The 13,408-nt window shown below is 48.6% G+C and overlaps 1 protein-coding gene and 1 pseudogene across 1 annotated transcript; both read right to left on the reverse strand.

Moving 5' to 3' along the window:
* Positions 1 to 1,676: 1,676 nt before the first annotated feature.
* Positions 1,677 to 3,871, reverse strand: LOC135910236 ((3R)-3-hydroxyacyl-CoA dehydrogenase-like). Its single transcript, XM_065442289.1, has 2 exons — positions 3,863 to 3,871; positions 1,677 to 2,030 (listed from the first exon to the last, which is right to left on the reverse strand). The coding sequence occupies exons 1-2, from the start codon at positions 3,869 to 3,871 to the stop codon at positions 1,677 to 1,679; spliced, it is 363 nt and encodes a 120-aa protein (XP_065298361.1).
* Positions 3,872 to 4,743: 872 nt separating this feature from the next.
* The window catches only part of LOC135910243 ((3R)-3-hydroxyacyl-CoA dehydrogenase-like), a 31,458-nt pseudogene continuing 22,793 nt past the window's right edge, over positions 4,744 to 13,408 (reverse strand).

Here is a 13,408-nt window from a genome sequence, read left to right on the forward strand (position 1 = left end):
AAGCACAGAAGATACTCTCCTGCACTCCCACCGTCAAGGCATCGCCGCGTCCAGATCATCTGGGCCCCTGGTCACTCGAGTCTAACTCGAAGCAAAGCCACCCACGATGTCGCCCGAGCTCTCGCACACCGGGCGCATCATCCTTCTCCTGCGCCTTCCGATCCTGGCAAGCCCTCTGTTCTGCATCGTGGTTACACGCGGTACCGAGTGGTCATGTTCAGAGAAATCCTCCTCCACTACTGCAGAAAGCGGTTACGCGACACTTCACCCCACCACCCACCCACTACCGCAGAAAGCGGTACGCAGAAAGCAAACGTATGCATCGGGGTAAATGCAGCGTTATAGCACTGGGCTTGGGAAAGTTCGCGTCTGAAGTAGTCATCAATTGGTGTACTGAGATTTATTTAGTGTCTTGTGTGCTGGGGAGGGGGGGGGGGGATAACGTAACCGCTCTCTGCGATAATGGAGCAGTCTCCCAACCCTCGACACCCCATCGAGGACACAATAAAGTTTTGTCTCCCTCTCTCTACCAAGAACCGACAATGCAAGGCAACTTTATTTCCCAGCTCGAACTATCACGCATACTCATTGGTCATCATCTAATTACCTGTATTGTCGCCTACACAAGCTTGGTCTCTCGTTAACGCTACAACTGCCATCATAAATTTCCCACTCCAATGCAATATTTTATGCCGCCTCTGAATAGGGATTGCATTCCTGAAAGCATAGTCGTTCGGCATAGGAATGTCTGACGCACATACGTGCAACTCCTGCGGGATAAAAGAAAATGCTGAGGGCGCCCTGTGCTATTGTTCTCGTTATGACGTCCAGTGCCACCTTCTCCACACAGCATTACGCCGGCTGGACTCAAGACCGTTTCCGGTAGCCAAGTTTCTTGGACAATGGCTGTGCGCATCGCTGGCGCAGAAAGAAACGAAAGCCTTGCAGCAGTACTTGAAGTCGGGAGGTATCTGCGACTGACTGTGGACCTGGTGTGCTCCTTCGAGTGCGCGCGCGACTAGTGCCCTCTCTTTCACCTTGTTTCTCTCTTTTCGCTCCTTTATCTCTTCTCCCTGTGCAATGTAGCAAGCTAGACGTGCGTCACTAATAACTCCTCGCCTCTAATAAAAACCACTCGCATTAAGCAGCAGAGCAAGTTTTGTAAAGATTTTTCAGTGGACACAGAGTTAGAAAAGCCTTTATGATAAGTAGCGATGTTTGATTATATGAAGTGACCGGCTAGTGTGGACAGAACTTGCACGGACGAGTGTGTTTTCATCTACCATCCGCATTTAGTGCGTTAAATACTCTCGCAGCAATGTGTAAGGACTACGCAGAGTATATATATTATTCGGCTAGTGACACAGACTGACGTCAGTGAACTCTTCGTTGCGTTGTTGTATTTATTTGTTTCATTTCATTTTCATTCATTTATTTATCATAGCATGTTCATTTAACCCATTGTTTCTTGGTCCGTGACATAGACAAATTGAGTAACCGGGGTAGTCGTAAGGCTCAAGCTCTTCACAGCAACTGCTGTATAACAGAACAGAACAAACTCGCCTAATTTAATAGGTTTTTGGTGGAAGAAGGGCAAGTTGGATGCCAAACGAACAATAACGCTCGCCAAGGCCTTCACATGCTGAATCGACCAGTTACTTCGAGGACAGCGCCTGTCATGTACGAGATCTGTGGGCTACAGAGAAAGACGATGGCCTCAGCCACTTCTTCAGGCTGGCTCGTTCGCCGCATAGGCGTGAGGGCACAGAACATCCGTGGCTCTCTTCGGGCAGCGCATCGGCCATCAGAGTCTGCGTCAGCGATGGCAGCGCGGCGTTGCAGCGGAAGCCGGGCGGCGCCAGTTCCTGAGCCTTGGTCAAAGCCAAGACACCGCCTTTGGAAGTGGTGTATGCCCCCAAGCCTGAGTTCCCGGTCTTGCCCAGCATGTTGACAATTTTCACAACGGCGCCCTTGGTGACACCGGAGGCGATCAGGGCATGCACGTCTGGCCTTGTCACCAGGACAGTGCCCTGTGGAAAACAGCTTGCAAGATGACATAATAGGTCTGCGGAAACCCGCGAGGTGGAGAGAAGTAATTAATAAAGAGAAAATCAGACATCCACCCGTTCGTAGCAATTGATACAAAGGAAACCGATACGGGTTCCTCGAAAGAAAAGTCTCGCAGTTGAAGAAAAATTCGTCCTGGTCCGGGACTCGAACCCGGGACCACCGCCTTTCCGGGCAGGTTCTCTACTATCTGAGCTAACCAGGCGGCTAGCAGATGGTAGGGCGAAGTCGAATTTGTCAACAACTCGAAGCAAGGCAAGAGTTTGACGTAATAGTTCTGCGGAAACGCGCAAGGTGGAGAATAATTAATAAAGGGAGAATCAGACAATTAGCTTGCAATTAGCTTGCAAGATAAGTGATAAGAGCAGGTCAGTGAGGTTTACCAGGAAGAGCCGGTTGACTAGTCTGCACCAGCGAGGAGGATAAAGGGAATGAAAAGATATGAAGAATCTTCCCAGCACACACAGGCGCCCTTGTGCGTGGTGGTGGATTTAAAGAGCGGCAGCGCTTTTGTGGCATTCTGCATCGCGGACGCAGAATACAACTAATGAAATGTTCTCTTCTGCTATGAATTTGTCGTTTCATTGCCTAAAAACAGTGCCATGGGGCGAAGACTGATGTCACGTTGAAGCATTATCACACAACGGGCGCTTTAATGTTTATTGAATTTCTCGCACGAACGTATTCGAAAGCTCCATTTAAAACATTTGAACCTGTTGGCTGGGTGTTAGTAAAGGATCTGTTTGCGATACCATTGGCAGGGATAATACCAGCAGCGCTTCACCTTTGGCGGCCCTACACCTGGTTGTAGAAGAGCTGATTATATCTCCGGGCGCCCACTTTATTGTTCTTTATAATAAAATTGTTCACACGACTAAGTTACAACTAATTTATTATAGTGCCTAGTTTAACTTTATACTTTGTCTCCATTTTTAAATATCGTGTCAACTTCTTTTGTCTCTCCCTAAGCTTTTGAGATCATCTGTACGCGTATTTTTTGCTTTTGTTTTGGATTTTTACTAAGCTCTTCTAATCAGTCTGTTTTTTTTTTGCACGTTTTTCAAATATCCAAACCGTATGACTTCTTAGTGCCTGTTTTGTGAGAAAACTAGACCCACTGGATTGACACATAGTCCCCACACCGGTTAAGGCATTTGTCCCATCGTAGCACTAAATTCGAGATGCCCCTGTGGTGGAATTGCGACGCACGTGGCCTCCCCGAACGCTCATCGTCATGCGAGTCTTCATGGTCCTTTTACGAACTCACAACACCACCACCTCGTACTTTTCATAGCGAGACACCGTTACCCATACGTGTGTTGCATTTCCTTGTGGATCTCGATGGGAGTTCGTCCTTTGCTCCGTAGATAACGGATCACACTTCGTTGCTCCTACGCCGAGGACATGTGAAGCACAACCGCCATCTTCAATAACTGACAGCAGCGCCGTGACGCGGAGCTACCAGCAGATAAGACCAAGCCTGTCCAAGAAAGGTACACTACTGAGAATGGATATGTTGACTTCGCATCTACAGCCTTAATTTGGCTTTAAAAAGTTCCCCTCACAGTAAAAGTGAAGGGCTTGGAGAGGGCATGCCTAATGCAACATGAAATATAGAGAAAACAGAAGAGAGAGGCTCAAAATGGACAGAAAATGCTGAGACGAAACTACAATACCATCAATATAATGTTCCAGAACTGTGCACTCATCGAGAATCCGTTATTCATGGAGAGGCTAAAGGCTTAGGCGTGCAGGAAAGGAGAGGCATCGACGTGCAGGAAATTACCAGACTGACCGAGGCCATAGTTGGTAATCTTTAGCAGACCGTCAAACTTCGAGCTTTTTCTTTATATGCAAGTGTCAGCCACGCGTTTAGTGGGAAACTGCTAAATGGCTGAAATATTTCGCTTCATATATTTTCATCCTTTCTAACATTTAACAATTTAACACTGTGGAGAAGCCGACGATATACTCTACTTGTTTCCAGCGCTTCCCACCTATGATTAAGAACTTGCGATATTGATAACAATAAGGAGAATGTATATACACTTCCAGTTAAGCTGCAAAAATCAGATGGCATGAAGCGCCAAGTGTTACTAGGAGAGATGGGGGTGGCAGAACTTCGGGGACCCAGCAAGGCCACTCAGGCTGCAGGTAAAAGTTCCTTGGGCCAACGTGTAAAACACCTGATGTATGTAATCGAACGTATTTATACGCATCTATTTGCACTGCCTACCATAATTCGTTTCGTTCAAGATGTAAGGGCATTTTTACGAAGTGCTTCAATATCAAAATCGGCACTGTGGATCGTTTCCTCTTTCTCCTTGGCCGACGGTATCTGCGCTGCATGGTTAACTATGCGATGCCAAGAAGCACAAGCATCTATCACCGTTTCATCGAATTACGCAGTCACGGCTGTGTGATGTTGGTAAGCCGGACAGAGAGAAAATTATGAAGCCGGCTGGAACAAAACGGCGTATACCCATCGTCATTTCAGCTCACACATTCACCCTGACAAAAGCTTTTAACGTTACCCAGGTGCACTATGCAGAAGGACCAACAAATAGAACCGGAGGCGCTCATGTCAGTTCCAGCTCAAGCTACGATCTTTTACAATACAATCTTTATTGTTTCAGTGGAAAAATAGGCCATGACGAACAGGGACCGGAAAAGCTTTCACATGCTGAATCCACCGGTTACTTCAAGGGCGGCTCCTGTCACGAAGGAACTGTGCGGAGAGCAGAGGAATAGGATTGCCTCCGCCACTTCCTCCGGCTCGCCCGCTCTCTGCATAGGCGTGAGTGCGATGCACGTCTTCTGAGTCTTCTCTGGCAGTGAATCGGCCATCGGCGTCTTTGTCATCGACGGCAGGACTACGTTGCAGCGGATGCCGTGCGGTGCCATCTCTCGAGCAACCGCCTTGGTCAAAGCCACGACGCCCCCCTTGGAAGCACTGTACGCCGCCATGTCAGAACATCCAATCTTGCCCGCGATGCTCGCGATGTTCACGATGACTCCCTCGGTGACGCCGCTAGCGATCATGGCCCGCGCGGCGGATCAGGAACGTGCCCTGCGGGAAACAGCATTGGTGCGCAATCGGCGTTCTGTATTTATGCAAGCTTTATTTATCCGACTTGTGTGGTGGCTGCACGCAAGTCGTACACACAGCTACACACAAGTGTGCACACGCAAGCATACGCGCACATACATACATACATACATACATACATACATACATACATACATACATACATACATACATACATACATACATACATACATACATACATACATACATACATACATACATACATGCATGCATGCATGCATGCATGCATACATACATACATACATACATACATACATACATACATACATACATACATACATACATACATACATACATACATACATACATACATACATACATACATACATACATACATACATACATACATACATACATACATACATACATACATACATACATACATACATACATACATACATACATACATACATACATACATACATATCACGAAACCGGTGGCGTAGTTTCGCAATTTCTGCAACGGTGGATTTGATTTTGTTATTTCCCAGCTACGAATCTTCTATTGAAGTATCTGCCCTGAAACGAGTACTTAAATAACGCAACAGTGAAACAGCGTTTCATATGTAAGCCAATTATATGTCCATTTTTCGTGCGTACAATGATCATTTATTCCAGTAGGTGACGCTGAGAGGCCGAATCGCGCTGTCTTCCGCTGAAGTATTTTTAGAGCTTGCTCGAACTAGAAACAAACCAAAAAGAACAGCTTGTGTGCTTTTGCGGTGCAAGCGTTGCGTAGCGCTGCAACTGGCCTCACTGTCCGCTATTGCGGAATGCACGTTACGTATGTGTGACAACTCAATTCATTACGAGACTATAAATTGTATTTTTTGAACGAGACCATGTCGAATCAAACTGACACTGAGAGTTTCATCTATGATAGCGTACCGTAATACTTGTACTATAATACTGCTGCCTGTAACGACATCGGCCGGCGGGTTTCTGCTCGCAGCAGCGGTATTCCTATGAAAGCGTAACTTATAAGTTAGCGCGTGCCTTGGGCGGAATGGGTATGTCCAACACTCTTAGACATAAGAGCTTACAAGGTATGGAAAACTTCGTTAATTTACTCATGAATAAAAGAGATTGTAGCCTTTTCAATGAGGAAAAATAATTGTCAAAAACTCGCTAAGTCATTACATTTTAAGTGACTGCACTAATTGCAGTTCCCTGTAAGCATCTGTCTTTTCGTCGTGGGTTCTACAAAAATTAATGAACGATCTTTCGCTGTCATTAGAATGCTGACCTTCAGGTTGACCTGAATGATCTTGATGAAGCTCTCCTCCGTCGTGTCCACAAAGGGAATACTCTTGAATATGCCAGCGCAATTCACTACGATGCTGACAGGAAGAGATTCTGTGTCCTTGATGTAGGCGAACAATCTGTCCACCGAATTTGAGTCACTCACGTCCAGCAAGGCTCCTCTGTGGGTTCCGGCGCCTGTAAAAAATAATTTAAAGTGATATATGCCGGTATTTTGAAACGTATGGTTATAACTGGTCAATAAATGTGATTTTTGCATAAGTATCTTTAATGCACCCTCGAAACGCTGCGCTAGGGGCTATACGGTTCCTAGTAAATGACCTACCTCTGAGTTAATATTGTCGCGCTCAATTAGCAGCGAACATACATAACATGACTAGGGCTGTGGTGAAGAGTGCAGAAGTGTGAATAGTTAGTTAAGGAAAAAAAGGCACGCTAATTTTTCTTTTGTGTCCTCCGCAGAGACCCGTTACAACAAGATATCTCTTTCAAAAGCACATCATGAGAGAATAGAGCAAGTACCATCTTTGTGACCGTAGCATCCGAGGTTGAAAAGGCACACATTTGCGCCGTTACGATCTCGGAGGCCTGGGTTTCTTTTCTTACAAAAAGCTTTCTCAACTAAGAGAAATTTCTGCTCATAGAACCGCCAAGCAAGGGAGACTGCAGTGAACCACCGTTTCCTACTTTTACCCGTCAATGTAATCATCTTCCGGCCCTGACAGCAGTTCTTCTCTTGGGACACGATCTCAAGTCTAAGACGACCATATATCCGCTATACTTTTCGCGTTGCAATTTTTCTGGCTTCCCTCTGGATATGATGTATACCAACTACGGTGGGTTGGCCGACAATCGAGTCAATCTCTACCACTCCAATTCTTCCTTGTAATATCTGCTATAATATCGGCTACAGGCATTTGGTATATCTAACTCGTGCCGTCGTCGTATGCCTTTACTTAGGCTCATTAATTGAGTTACGTAACTCTTTGCGTGGTGCCGCTGGATCGTGCTAATCTCTCTTTATATTGAAATACCACGGTTGAGACGACGCTTTATTCCAAGAAGGAAAAATGGCGCCGACGCAAAAACGAACACGAGCCGATGATTGATGATGACTTTGTACAGATGAAGATGAAGTCCGCATAAATGCTTACACTAATTTCCCCCGTGGACGGAAGCGGCCAGCCTGGCCGCACATTATACAGTGGAACGGATATGAAAGGGCTTCAGGCGAGAAACGTGCACGATCTCTGTTCCGCGGCAGCGTCGGTCGGTTGGGGACTCAACAGGTGTAACGCGATAGTTCACCGGCGAGGTCTGCTCGATGACTTTGTAGGGGCCAAGATATCGAGACTCGAGCTTCTCACATAAACCGGGTGTTCGCGCAGGGGTCCATAGGAGCACATCGTCACCAGGGCGGTAGGAAACGGCGCGATGAGAGGCATCGTACCGATGTTTGCGATCGTCTTGGCTGGCTGCAGTGTTCATACGGGCGCGACGACGACATTGGGCAAGACGAGACACAAACTGGTCGCAAATGAATGGTGAAGCATTGACGGGGCCAGAGAAGAAAGAAACGTCGAGTGATGAGGTTGGGTGGCGGCCGTATACTAAGAAAAACGGAGAGTATCCGGTGGTCCGTTGAACAGACGTGTTGTACGCAAATGTTACAAATGGGAGAATCGCATCCCAGTTACGATGATCAGGTTGAATATACATGGATAGCATGTCACACAGCGTGCGATGAAATCGCTCTGTTAGGCCGTTGGTTTGAGGGTGGTAGCTAGACGTTGTCTTGTGCACGGTGTTGGACGCTTGCAGAACTTGATTAAGAGTGCTTGAAAGGAATGCCTTGCCTCGGTCGCTCAAAAGAACGTGAGGCGCCCCGTGACGTAAGTAGACAGCCTGCAAGAAGAAGGCCGCTACTTCTGAGGCAGCTCCTGAGCGTATTGAGGCTGTTTCAGCGTACCGGGTCAAATGGTCAACAGCAGTGACGATCCATCGGTTGCCGTCTGGAGTAGGTGGGAGTGGCCCGAAAAGGTCAATGCCGACGACAGAGAAGGGTTGTGCTGGACAAGGAAGTGGTTGTAGGGTCCCGACCGGAGCAGTAGTAGGTCGCTTACGGTGTTGGCAAAGCGTGCACGAGGCAACATATTTAGCTATGCTCGTGGAAAGGCCTGGCCAATAGAATCGGCTGCGTATGCGCTCGTGTGTTTTGTTGTAACCCAAGTGGCCTGACGTCGGGTCATCGTGCGAGGCCTGCAGAACTGCAGCGCGAAGAGAGCGCGGTAGAACGGGAACCCATCGATGGCCTTCTGGGTGAAAAATGTACCGGTAGAGCACGTCGTCTTCAAACTTGAACAGTTTGAGTTGTTTCCGTAGCCTGGCATTGGGAGGAGATGAAACACCGCTAAGGCGATTGATGATACTATGGCAATAGGAATCGGCGCGCTGGTGAGTGGAAAGCACTGAAAGGCGGTTTGGTGAAGTCAAGGAAGAAATCGGTGTAAGAGACGAAGCGTCCTCCGTGCGGCCAATTTGACAAGGTGATGTGATGTGCCCCGATGATGGTGGTAATGGGCATCGTGAAAGAGCATCGGCATCTTGGTGCTTCCGTCCGGACTTATATATGACATTGAAATCATATGCTTGCAATCGGAGTATCCAGCGGCCAAGGCGCCCGGACAAGTTTTTGATCGTCGACAACCAACATAGGGCATGGTGGTCGGTCACAACCGTGAAATGTCGACCGTGGAGGTATGGACGAAATTTCTGAATGGACCAGACAACAGCCAAACACTCTTGTTCGGTTATCGAGTACTTCTTTTCCGCGGAAGTGAGAGTACGGCTTGCATATGCAACAACCTTTTCGCAAAATTCGTGGTCGCGCTGCAGCAGTATGGCACCAATTCCGTGACCGCTGGCGTCAGTATGCACTAATGTGGGCGCCTTGTCATCAAAATGACAAAGAACAGGTGGTGATGTTAGTGCGCGCTTGAGTTCTTGGAACGCGGCTTCACACTGATCGTTCCAATCGAAGGAACTGGAACTAGAAAGGAGCTTGTGGAGAGGCGAGGCAATGCTGGCAAAGTTCCGGATAAAACGTCGAAAGTATGAGGCGAGTCCAATGAAGCTGCGCAGTTCTTTTGCACGAAGTGGACGTGGAAAGTTGAGCACCGCGGAAATTTTATCCGGATCGGGCTGGATGCCGGCTTTGCTAACGAGATGACCCAGGACTTTAATCGTTGTGCTAGCGAAACGGCACTTCCTCGTGTTTAGTTGAAGTCCGGCATTAGAAAGGCATGTGAGCACTTCATCTAAGCGTTGCAGATGGTCAGTGAAAGTCGAGGAAAACACGACGATGTCGTCGAGGTAACATAGACAAGTTTTCCACTTGAGGCCGCGAAGAACCGTGTCGATCATTCTTTCAAATGTGGCGGGAGCATTGCATAGACCGAAAGGCATTACATTAAACTCATAAAGACCATCCGGAGTAGAAAAGGCGGTCTTTTCTTTGTCCGCTTCGTGCATTGGGATTTGCCAATATCCGGAGCGAAGATCAAGGCTGGAGAAATATTGCGCGCCTTGCAACGAATCAAGGGCGTCATCGATACGGGGCATCGGATATACATCCTTACGGGTGATCTTGTTTAGCGCACGGTAGTCAACACAAAATCGTACCGATCCATCCTTCTTCTGCACCAAAACGACGGGTGATGACCAAGCACTGGCGGAGGGACGTATGACGTTTCTTTTCAGCATATCGGCGACGTTCTCCTCGATGATTTTGCGTTCGGCCAAAGAGACTCGGTAGGGACGACGGCGTACAATAGTCTGGCCATCGGTGTCGATACGATGGAAGGCAACGGAAGTCTGTCCGAGGGACGAAGTATCCATATCGAAGGAGGCCTGGTGCTTCGTAAGCAATTTTAGCAACGCTTCATGTTGAGCAGCAGTAAGGTCAGGGCTTATCACGGAAGTAAGGGCAGATGAAGCAGATTTGTCCTGTTGAGGAAGAGCTGGCGAGGCGGCAAGAGGAAGCAGGGAGACTGGTTGGGTATCCACATAACAGGTCACTGCGGAGCCTTGAGGTAGGAGGATTGTCTCAGAGGTCGCATTTAAAGCGATGATTAAGGCAGAGCTTTCTTTGAACCGCACCATGCAGGAAGCGAAGACAATCCCACGGGCAAGACAGCGACCGTAAGGAGTGATGAACACGTCGCCATTGGTGATGTCCGTAGAAGAGAGACTTATGACTTGCTCGTGGCCGGGGGGCAGCACAGAATCGGCAGCAGTGAGAAAGCGCAGTCGTGGCTCATCGGTACTCCCGCCGCAATGAACTGTCTCGCTCATATGGACGACACGTTGACGGCAAGAGATTAAAGCGGACGCTGACGAGAGAAAGTCCCAACCCAAAATTAGTTCATGAGCGCACGGGAATAAAATCGCGAACTTAATGTGATGACAGATACCATCAATGAAGACGCGTGCTGTACATTGGGCTGATGGTCGAATTATTGCTCCATTAGCCCCAATCAGGGATGATCCAGTATAAGGCGTCTTCACTTTCCGCAGACGAGAGCACAGGTCGGCACGCATAACAGATATAGTAGCTCCCGTGTCAATCAGAGCTAACAAAGGCACACCCTCCACAGACACCAATAACATGTTCGAAGGACGTTCAGGAGGACTTGGAGCACTTCGCGGTGATGCAGTTTTCCCTCCAAAAACTGCACTGGTTAGTTTTCCGGTCGCTGGACATGGAGTTGGGAGACAGGGCGAAGTGGCGAAACAGAACGTCGGAGCGGCGATGGGGAGCGGCGTCTCGAGGCACGTGTGTTGAGTGCGGTGTTGGAGAAGTCGGCCGGAGATGGAGATCGGCGAACGGGAGGATTATCGTCATAAGTGCGGTAAACGCGAGGAGGTGGCTCATCGCGTTCAAAGGCCGCGTAACCACGACGTTCGTCTTGCTGGCGGCGTCGGCAAAACCGGGAGATATGTCCTCGAAAGCCGCAGTAGTAGCAGGTAGGCCTCGACGAACGCCAGGCAGAGTAGTAAGGCGGGTTCGGAGCTCGGGTGACTAAGGGTGCCAGGTGATCGTGAACAGGCGCAGATGGTGTAATTGGAGGCGGCGCGGCTGGCATTGCAGCAATCTGGGCGTAAGAAGCCGGTTGTGGGCAAGGAGAAGCGTTGGTATGCTGGGCGTTATGCAGGGAGGCCAATTCCTCCTTAATAATACCGCGCAGGTCAGTAGAAGCAGGTTGGACGTGAGCGCTGCTGCAAGGGGTTGAGCCATGCGCTTGCAATTCCTCACGAATTATGGCTCGAATGATAGACCGGAGCTCAATACTGTTGGCCAGGGAGTTGTCCGAAAAGTCCGGTTGCAAGCGGATTGACTGCAGGGCGTCGAGGCGCTGACAGACGGAGACGACGTCCGACACCGTCGAAGGGTTTTGAGCGGCGAGTGCGTGGAAGGCAGTAGATCCGATACCCTTAAGAAGGTGTCGCACGCGATCAGGTTCTGGCATGGCACTGTCGACACGGCGGCAGAGCGCGAGGATGTCCTCAATGTACGAGGTATACGATTCGCCATAATGCTGGACGCGCTCAGACAGCCTCTTTTTCGCAACTTCTGAACGAACCGTGGGCGTGCCGAAAATCCGCCGTAGCTGCTCCCTGAAAGACGACCAATCACGGAAGTCTCTCTCATGATTCAGGAACCATGTCTTGGCTACTTGAGAGACGTAAAATGGCACGTTGGTCAACCGCGATGTCTCGTTCCAGTTGTTGTATTGGCTGACACGATCGTAGTTGTCGAGCCAGTCTTCAACGTCCTCACCTGGAAGGCCAGAGAAGATTTCAGGGTCGCGATACCGGTTGTTGGCAGGGCCGGGATTGGGGGTGGCTGGAACTTGAACCGAGATGGTGGATGCTGCGGTCTGGTCTTGAGACATGGCGGCCTCTTGGCGTAAGCGGCGTCCCGAACGGAGCTCCAGGAGAGATCTTGAAGTGGATTGAGGTCGAAGGGATCTTAAAGCGCCTCCACCACTTGAAATACCACGGTTGAGACGACGCTTTATTCCAAGAAGGAAAAATGGCGCCGACGCAAAAACGAACACGAGCCGATGATTGATGATGACTTTGTACAGATGAAGATGAAGTCCGCATAAATGCTTACAATATATTCATTTACCCCTTGAAACCCGTGCAGGGTAGCAGACCAGAACTATTTCTGCTAACATATCTGCTTTTCTATACATTATGTATGCCTCTCTATCACCTTCCTTTGAAGTTCTTTAGTTATCTTCCATGTTCTAGCACCGTGGTTTAGTAGCGGCAAAATGCGTTTGTAATCTACTTCATCTTCAGCAATGTTTAAACCATTTAGCCATTCCAGCCGAAAATCACGCTTATCAAGCTTTCGATGTCCGCAAACTTGAGCAAACGGCCGTCCAAGCTATTGTAAAGATCACTCCTCTTGGCGCATCCTTACAACGTGCCCTAAGCGTGAAGCTACCAGGAACACCGTAATGCTGTTTTCAAACAAAGCTTGCAAGTTATGATTTTAAAATGTATTGCTCTTTATGCGTTATTTATGTCTATTGTTGTAAAGGCTTGTGCCTAATAATTGATAAGGCAGACGGGAACACACCAGGTAGCTCCGCCGCCACAACCTTAGCAGCGTCTAGATTCAAATCGGCGACGACGACACTGGCTCCTTGGGCGGCCAGGGCACGGCATGTGGCCTTGCCTATGCCACCTGCTCCTCCGGTCACCAGAGCTAGCCGATCGTGCAATGACATGCTCACTCTTCCACTTGGTGAAGTTGACGCGAGATCTGCAAAAGAGTTGATCGTCTCCTATTTATGTATTCTTTATATGGCTTATCAGGTAAAAGTTCATAACATATGGAGCAGAAGGCCTTATGCCTTTGAGCACCGCAATCGGCGCAAAGCTACCTGTATATGT

The sequence above is a fragment of the Dermacentor albipictus genome, chromosome 1 (assembly GCF_038994185.2).
Source record: "Dermacentor albipictus isolate Rhodes 1998 colony chromosome 1, USDA_Dalb.pri_finalv2, whole genome shotgun sequence".
Taxonomy (NCBI): Eukaryota; Metazoa; Arthropoda; class Arachnida; order Ixodida; family Ixodidae; genus Dermacentor; species Dermacentor albipictus.